An 8,795-nucleotide genomic window follows, 5' to 3' on the forward strand; every position below is an offset into this window, starting at 1 on the left:
TGTGAAATTATAACTTCTATGAAGTTTTATTAGTTTGACTAGCTGTTGTAGTGTGGTGTTGCTATTTTTGCATAGTTATGGACAAGTAAACAACCTTCCAAAAATGCTTGATGTGTGGGTACAGGATGCCTCTTCAGGATTTCTGCAATCAGTGTGTAGTCTGTCTGGGTGTTCCCCTATTTATCGGTAGACTGTGAAATTAGCAAAGGTTTCAGCCCTAGGGCTTTGGCAGACCACATAAATAAACTTGTCCTCAAATGCCTACTTCCATTAGGTCCAGAGGCCTCCAAGCCCAAAAAGTACTCAGAAAAACCTCCAAAGGTTAAGGATTCTGATAAAAAAATGAAGTCCTCTGTTCGATCTCTTCATCTGCGACTTCGAAGAAGCCTAGGTAAGATGAACCCTTGGTGCATAGGCAGACTTATACTGCCCACCCCTCAGGATATGATGCCCTTGGATCCCATAACTCTTCATGACTCCCTTAATAAAGAGACGGGACTGAACAGCATCCAATTTGTAGGTCCTCATCAGCACTTTCAAACACATCCTTCAAATCCTACAGGAGTACTTCTGAAGTAGATTTGGACCCTTTAATGCAGAAGTTCTTAAGGATACAGATAGGGATGGGAATTAATCCATCCCCTTTGGCTCCAAAGGTGGTCAGACCTACCAGATTTGAACCTATTCTGTTTCCTTCATTGCTCTGCACATCGGCTGCAGTTACTTTGGATCTTTCACTTTCCTAGGGACCTGTGTCCTTGTCACTGATTCCTCCAATTGTTCTGGCTTTGGTTTATGGGTCTGACTTTCTCAGCACCACTGTTAAAGCCAAGACAGTCTTAGGACCGAGAAGCCAACCTAATGACCTCGACACCAGCTTAGGAGCCATCTTCATCTCTGATGCTCCTGTTAGGCTTTTGGGTTCCTCTCCTCTCAGTGGTGCTGTCCAGCCTCAAGACTGTAGAGCTCTCTTTAGGACTGAAACATTTTCCCTGAAAAGGAGGGTCAGTTCCCATGAACTGAGACAGTTCATCAAATCTGACAGTTAATGGATCATCTCCCAGGTTTCTGGAGAAGATGGTTGCTACTCCAGCTTGCAGCTTGACATAGGTCTTCCCAGGTGTGGTTCTACCCCAAGGCTGTCTCTGTCATGCCTCCTCAAGTGCCATTGGGTCACAGCTGGGTTATTAGTCTCATTCCGCCTTCCAGGCAGCAGACTATGTCCTTTAAGGAGTCAAGATGACCCATCACCTGAAATTACAAAAAAGAGGGCATGCAAGAGGAAGGACCTAGATTCCCCTTTGGAGTATCCCACCAAGAATTCTGATTCAGAGGATCAGGAGGGTCCCCCACAATCCCCTCAGGAAGATGTCTGTTATGGCAGCATCTTAGAGTGAATGCGCCAGAGGGGAGCTTGGCCCATCAACTCCCTCTCAGGATCTGGACAAGACCATTCTTTTTAAGGTTAATGGCTTGACACCATTTCCATCCTGAGTGGTATTTCCAGCAGACAAGCTAATTGACCTCATAGACAGGAGATCATAGCAGGGACCAAACAATTGCTAAGTAGTCCACAGGAAAATGAGCAGAATTCTTCATCCATCAAAGGATAAACTTTTTTAGCCCAAGTCCCCAGCCATAGACTTCCATCATTGTGGTGGCATCTACAAAATGAGAACTCTCAGAAGACTCCACTTCCATTCACCCTCCCAATAAAATGTCCAGGGCAATGGATCAATTGTAGAAGTGGGCTTATACTTCTGGCACATTTATGCTATGGACCTTGAACTACTCCACCCACATGAATTAGTTTCAGAGAGATTTGACTCAACACGCTCTGTCTAGTGTGAAGAATGCTTTTTCATAAGATACTAGTAACTAACTAGACACATCATTAAATACTGTGTCGACCATAACTAATGTTTCCATGTGCCTGATGAACACTGCCCCAGATGGAGCATCTAGGACAGCCAGGTGAGGCATTCCCATGAGACAACACACATGGCTGTGCCTGTGCTTCTTTGTGGACAACTTCAAAGTGTCCTTTACTAATACTCCTTTCCACAGATCATCCCTTTTTGATTCTTCATTTAATGAAAGAAAGAAAGAAAGAATGCAGAAGGGTGAACAAAATGGTAAGACTCTTTTCTGCTATCTGACTTAAGCTTGAAGTACCACAGAGAATGTATTCCTGGAACTTGGTGGGCCCTGTTCTCTCTGGTTTAGAAGGTCAAAGCATCAAATGTTTGATCCATCTTCTGACCGAGGTGCCTGCAGCAGTACCATGGTTCCTTTTCTAATCGCAACAACAGTATCCCTTAATGTCTACCTGATTACTTCATTCTGGTGGCTATCAGGGAACATCTCTCCCTCTATCCTTCTGCGTGACAGGTCATCACGCAAGACAATTGTATAAGATAGAGAGTATCCAGGAGCTATTACATTCCTTTTTTTCCTTACCCCACCACAGGACATTGATGGATGTTTCACCCAGTCATGCACATGCAGCTCCTCAACAGATCTGTCCAAAAGACCCACTTCTGGATGGTCATGGTGCATTCAGTTCTACCCCATCTTAGGGTGAACAGTTGGATGTGCTGCATAGACCTCCTCAGTGCCTACCTTCACATGAGGGTTATGCAGGTGTTGAAGTGTCTGTATTTCTGCATAGGAAACAGCCATTATCAATGCAGGGTTCTACCATTTGGACTCGCCACACCCCCCAGGGTGTTAACTAAATACATGGCCATTGTGATAGCCCACATACATGTCATTAGGTACAAGATTTTCCATACCTGGACGAATCACTTGAGTTGAGCAGTTTTTCAACATACAGTAAAGTTTAAAAAAAAAAACATCATGTGCTTTACTAGCTCAGAAAAAGGAGTATCCGTAGGTAAACCTTTATTTAAGAAGAGATATGCTTCTTTCTGCTTACTGAGATTTTCCCAGTTGCACTTTTTTTCTGCACTTGTAAGTATATGTTAATCTAGCAAATGTTTACTAGAGGAAGAGTGGTGGTGTTTGGCAGTTTAAAGGTGAGGGAAGTGGTAAGCTCGCAGTGTTGACAAGCATTTGTCCCTTCGCAACCATGTCACATACACTCTAGTATTAAATTTGTGTAGTCAGCAATTCTTTTGAGTCATTCTAGTTCCTAACTTCTTCACTGAAAACCTATGCTTTTTTTTCTTCCGTCATCCTTCTTCAGGAGCAGCAGCAGGATGTTAAAAAGCGATGTGAGAATTCAGAGCCCCGTCATGGTGAGTTGTGGTGTAAGGTCTCGAAGGACGTCAAGAACTGGCAGCAGAAGGTTGGAGGAATTTTGGAGCTTGCAGCAGCAGAAATTAAGAATTCATTCTAAATAGGTCCTATAAAACAGTAAATTATTTTAATGTGCAGATTTATTTCATTGTGATATGTACCTAAGATGTGTTTTAATATAAAAATTTGTCCAAAAACATGGTGTGCATTCATTTTTTCATAATCTATTGCATATGAAATTTGAAGAAATTATTATAAGCGCAGGCATTTTGAGCATTACTGTTCAGTGCTTCATTCTATACTTTCAATTGCATGTTGCAAATTGTGTATAAAAACATTTCTGAGTACTGCATCAGTTTAAATATTGAATTGAGGTGGATATGGGATCTTAATGTTTTTTTCTTTCTCTGATAAAAATAATTGCAACACATTAAAGTATTGTATTTGAAAATACCCTTACCTGTCCACCATAAATATACACACAAACACACTTGCATGCGCATTTTATTACGTTTTTTTTTTTTTTTTTTAAATTGTGTCTTTCTGGAGTGTAGACATTGAACATGTTTATCTTTAGTGGTAGACCTCTTGGTTTCAAGGCAGTTGCAATCTGCTCAGAGTAAAACAGATGATGTGAAGTTGTTAAATCTCGCCGTTTATTCTCACTGTTGGGTTCAGAGCCGATTCTTGGCTCCGACACGGCCAATAGCAAAGCTCAAGGTTTGCCAGTAGCTCGAGACCAAGCCCCTTATCCCACAATGCACTGCTGGAATTACCTCAGATCTAGTTTGCTGCGGCAAGAGAGAGATCTCGGTGATCCAGCTAGCTTGGACCATTTGTGATAGAAAAAAACAGCAAGTTCTTATAAAAAAACTTTCTTTTTGTTTATGAGGATAGTTGTGTATTAGTGTTTAAAAATTTGATAATAATTTCTTTAGTTTTGGATAGATAATGCCCTGTTGGCTAGTTGTTTTGTGTGGGCCTTTAGCCCTATTTAGACTTATTAATCTTTCTTATAGTCAGGGTTTTTCTCTATGGGATTCTTAGCCCTGTATTTGTAAACTGTAGTTGTTATAGATAGTGCCCGGATTGGGCTTAGTTACTTTGTGGGTCTTTACAAGTAAAGTAAAGATTTTACTGTCTTAAGTTTTTGCAGTATACTAGATGTTCTTCGTCTCACATTGCTGCAGTCATAACCTGTGGGTAGTCCGCTGTCCTCGGTCGGCCCGAATATCAAAGTGTTAGGCTGGCGTCGGTCATGGTCGCTTAGATCTGACATCAGTACGCCATGGTACTAAAGCGCATGACCGACGCCATATCCTCAGTCTTTCTTCCGCATGGTCCGAAGCAGAAGCAGCATTTGCAAGTGCCGTTCGGCGTCCTGAAATTTTCGTATTCTGAGTTTCAGACCGAAGACCAAGTTGGGCTAAGTACCCCGTTGGGGAATATTTTGTCTTTTCTTGCCTCAGTTAAATCCGGATGTCAGAAAAAGTAAATAATTGTATTTCTTGTGGGAAACAGATACCTCATAGGGATTACCACTCTCTCTGTATTCCTTGCTTGGGGCCTGAGCACGACTTAGTCGGGTGTCGCTTTTGCACTAGATTTAATAAGCGCACCATTAAACGCAGGTTAGATTGTGCTAGACTTGTTTTCGGTAAGCGGTGTAACTACAATATGCAGTCGGATCCTCCGACGCCCGCTACCGCTAAGAAGCGAAAAGAAAAATCGTTAAAGTCCAAGCAGGATGAGTCGTCCGTTACGGACGCCGGTTCTTTGGAAACTACGGTGGAATCTGTGGATCCAGCCGAGGTTTCAGCTGAATCTCAGGGGGAGCCTTTAATCTTACAGGAAGTGGCCTATCAGGAGTCAGGTCAGGCTGAGGGGGCCTCTCAAGTCTCTGTAGTCCCTTCTTTACATAAGGTTGTTAGGCCTTCTACTTCTGTCACTAAAGCATCTTCCAAAGCCAGGCCTGGTCTTTCTACCTCAGGCGTCAGCCCTAGTTCTGCAGGTTCTGTACCTAAAAAGCATATGCTGAAAATGGCAGAAGATTTGATTACTTTAATCGGAGGTTCTATGCCCCCTCCGGATAAGAGGCCTAGGGTGGAGCCAGAGGTGGAAGGATTGGAGCATTCCTCAGATTACTCTGAGTCTTCGGCTGAGGACATTCAGGATTTTCCTCCTTATTCAGATTCAGATGCAGAGGATTCCTGTCCTTCTGCTTCCCCTCCAGAGGATTTTTCCTTTTCTGAAACCCTGCATTCCATGAGGGAGCATTTTAAGTGGGAAGGTCAGGATTTTTCAGATTCTCGAAAGAGGCTTAGAGAATTTTTGTTTTTACCTCAGCATAGGCCTTTGGCTATTCCCCCTGTTTTGGATGTTGTTCAGGATGTTTTTTCTGAAGCCTCCCTTAATCCTGATTCTTTACCTCCTGCCCCGGTCAAGCCAGACAGGTATTACAGAGTGCCAGAGGCTCATAAATATTTGTATAAGAGTCCTAGAGCTGACCCGGAAACTATTAGCCAGGGACCTAAGGGTGTCAGGGCTTCTGTTGTAAAGAATCCAGTTCCTCTGGATAAAGATTCTAGAGCCTTCTTTAAATTGCCAGTTTCATATGCTGAAGTACCAGAATTTTCTCTTAAGTCAGTTGAAATCTAAGGTAGATGCTTTGGCAGAAGGTATAGAGTGTAAGGAATTGCAGGATTTAGTTCATGCCTCTGATCAGGTAGGTAGGCATTCTTTGCAGTGTGGCTTTGATGCTCTTCAGGCTTCTTCCAGGGTGGCTGCCACTGGTTCAGTTATTCGTAGGCACGCCTGGCTTAAGGATCAGAATTTGTCAGAGCATGTTAAAGCTCGAATTTTGGATGCTCCCCTTCAATCTGAAGTTCTGTTTGGTTCTCCTGTGGAGTCGGTTTTGAAGAAAATGGAAGACAAAGCTAAGTCCATGCAGGCAGTTAAGGAATTTTTACAGGTGCAGCCCCCTAAGTTTAGCAGAAATTGGCCTGCAAAGGGATGGGCTTATCCTTCTTCTGATTTACAGTCTAGGGGCAGATCTAGACGTGGTAGGGGCCAGAGCTCATGCTCAGGGTTCTTTCAGACCTAGGACGTGGAGTTCCCCTGCACAATCTTCCGGTGAGGGCAGGGGTCAGCCTTTTCGTAAACAAGCCCAATGACCTGTATCTCCAGCTGCCAGATCCCTCCTGTCTGGCAGCTCCTCTGGGAGGAAAGTTGGCACTTTTCAAGCAAAATTGGCTTTTAGTCACCCAGGACAAATGGGTGTTAGACATTATAGATCGAGAAAAATGAAAACGACAGTCCAAGGCAAACTCCACCTGAAGAATTAGTGATGAATATCACACAAACAGCTCACAATAAGGCTCCAATGCTCAAATCCACAACCTGTAGTTTATTTAACGCCACACAATATCCAAACGTTTTCGCCAAACATATGACTTCATCAGACAAAGACACAATGAATTACACGAGTTTAAATACTAAATGGATTACACACTTGACTCCAATTGAATAATTTAGTCACATTTAAAGGCACGCAATAAATATCATAAAATCCTTCTCATTTTCATTTATACAAAAAGCTTTTTTTAAAAAACCAACCATAAAAAGCACAGTTTATAAAAACAGCTATAACAATGATGTTGTGCATATATAAATGTTAAAACACTAGTATTGTTGCATACCAGATCTATGTTGAATATTTAATAATATACATTTCAAATTCTGTCAGATTTGAGTTTTAAATATGGAATAATGGACACAGAATCATTGAGCCCAGGAAATCTATTGGACTCTAACAAAATTTGCCAGTATGTTTCCCTATGGGATAATAATACCTCCCAAGGTCCACCCCTGGCTTCTTTAGAAACAGAATCTAATACAAAAAAAGAGAAAGTTCCTCCAGAGCATGTAGTAAGGTGCTTATAAAGTGCATTATTGGTGTCACATTTTTGCATATCGTAATAATGCTCGTACACCCTTCTACGGAGTTGCCTTTTGGTCTTCCCTACATAGAATGCCTGACATGCCTGGCACACCGCCAAATAGACAACCCCGCAGGAGAGACAATTGTAAAATTTTTTGGAAGCAATCTTCCTACTTCTGCTTTCCAAATACACAAATTCTTGGTTGGAAATATATTTACATTGTGAACATCGTCCACACTTGTAAGTCCCTTTACGTGAACTTTCCTGATAAAATAGTTTAGTATCCTGCTCCAGAATTCTCTTAATATTAAGACCTTTCCTATATACAGTTTTAAAAGTAATATCCTTAAATCCCCTAAGGTCTGTTAATTCCTGGAAAAACTTAAATTCCTTGTCTATAATCCTACTAATGTTACCAATATTACCACTATAATCAGTGATGTACAATAACTGATTACTGTAGAGGTCTGTTTTGTTATTACCCCGCCCATTGTTAGAAAGGCCTTGCCCCAAAATGGGCTTAAATCTAGTAGATCTCCCTTTCAATACTTCTTCCTTTACAGAATTTATCATGTGACTGGGGTATCCCCTCTCCAAAAACATCTTCGACAACTTCTCACACTCAGTATTGAATAGCGGGTCCTGTGAGGTCATACGGGAGGCCCTAACAAACTGTCCCTTTACAATACCTCTCTTTTGGAACCCTGGGTGTGAACTAGAGAAGTGCAAGTAACTATTGGAAAAGGTCGGCTTCCTATAAACTGTGGAAGTAAACCCTGATGTATCTTTGGTTAACGTAACATCCAAATAGTTAACGTATTCCTCAGATATCTCATAAGTGAATTTTAAAAAAAGTCGTTGTACCCCTAATATACGTAATAAACTCATTAATGGTCTCCACTGGGCCAACCCAAAAAATGCAAATGTCATCCAAAAACCTGGAATAATGTATCCAGTTTTTTTCATAACCGCTTTTGTGAATAAATTTCTTTTCCCAAACGGCCATGATGATGTCTGCATAAGTTGGTGCACAATTGGCAGTTATAGATCGAGGCTACAAGTTTTATTTTCACACCTTGCCGCCTTTCAAAGGCATGCCAGACGTTCCTCCTCAGCAAAAGCTGGAGGCTCACAAGCAGATTTCTTTACTTTTAAAAATGGGGGCAATCCAGGGGGTCCCTCCGTCAGAAGTAGGCCTAGGATTTTATTCTCGCCTGTTCCTGGTACCAAAGAAAGGAAACACTTGGAGGCCAATTCTGGATTTGTCTATTCTCAACACATATCTGGACATTCCAAAATTCAAGATGTTAACTTTGCAGCAGCTTCTGCCTCTGCTAGGCAAAGATCACTGGATGGTAACTGGATCTCAAAGAGGCTTATCTTCACATTCCTATCAGGCCCAGCTGCAGGAGGTTCCTGCGTTTTCGGGCTGGTACTTTTCATTATCAGTTCTCTGCATTGCCCTTTGGCTTATCTACTGCGCCCAGGGTGTTCACAAAGGTCCTGGCTCCGGTGATAGCCTTCTTAAGACTAAGAGGAATACAAATTTATCCTTATTTGGACGATTGCCTGATTCTTGCTCAAGACAAAGTC

General features: G+C 42.0%; 1 protein-coding gene across 1 annotated transcript in view; it reads left to right on the forward strand.

The window, feature by feature from the left end:
- Positions 1-3,460, forward strand: part of PRPF6 (pre-mRNA processing factor 6) — a gene marked incomplete in the record, with an annotated part of 1,570,595 nt that extends 1,567,135 nt beyond the window's left edge. Inside the window, 1 exon segment of the mRNA XM_044089883.1 lies at positions 3,209-3,460. Coding sequence (XP_043945818.1) covers positions 3,209-3,361 — 153 coding nt within the window.
- Between the last annotated feature and the right edge of the window lie 5,335 nt (positions 3,461-8,795).

Source organism: Protopterus annectens, chromosome 12.part0 (genome assembly GCF_019279795.1).
Source record: "Protopterus annectens isolate FY-2018-M chromosome 12.part0, PAN1.0, whole genome shotgun sequence".
Classification (NCBI taxonomy): Eukaryota; Metazoa; Chordata; order Ceratodontiformes; family Protopteridae; genus Protopterus; species Protopterus annectens.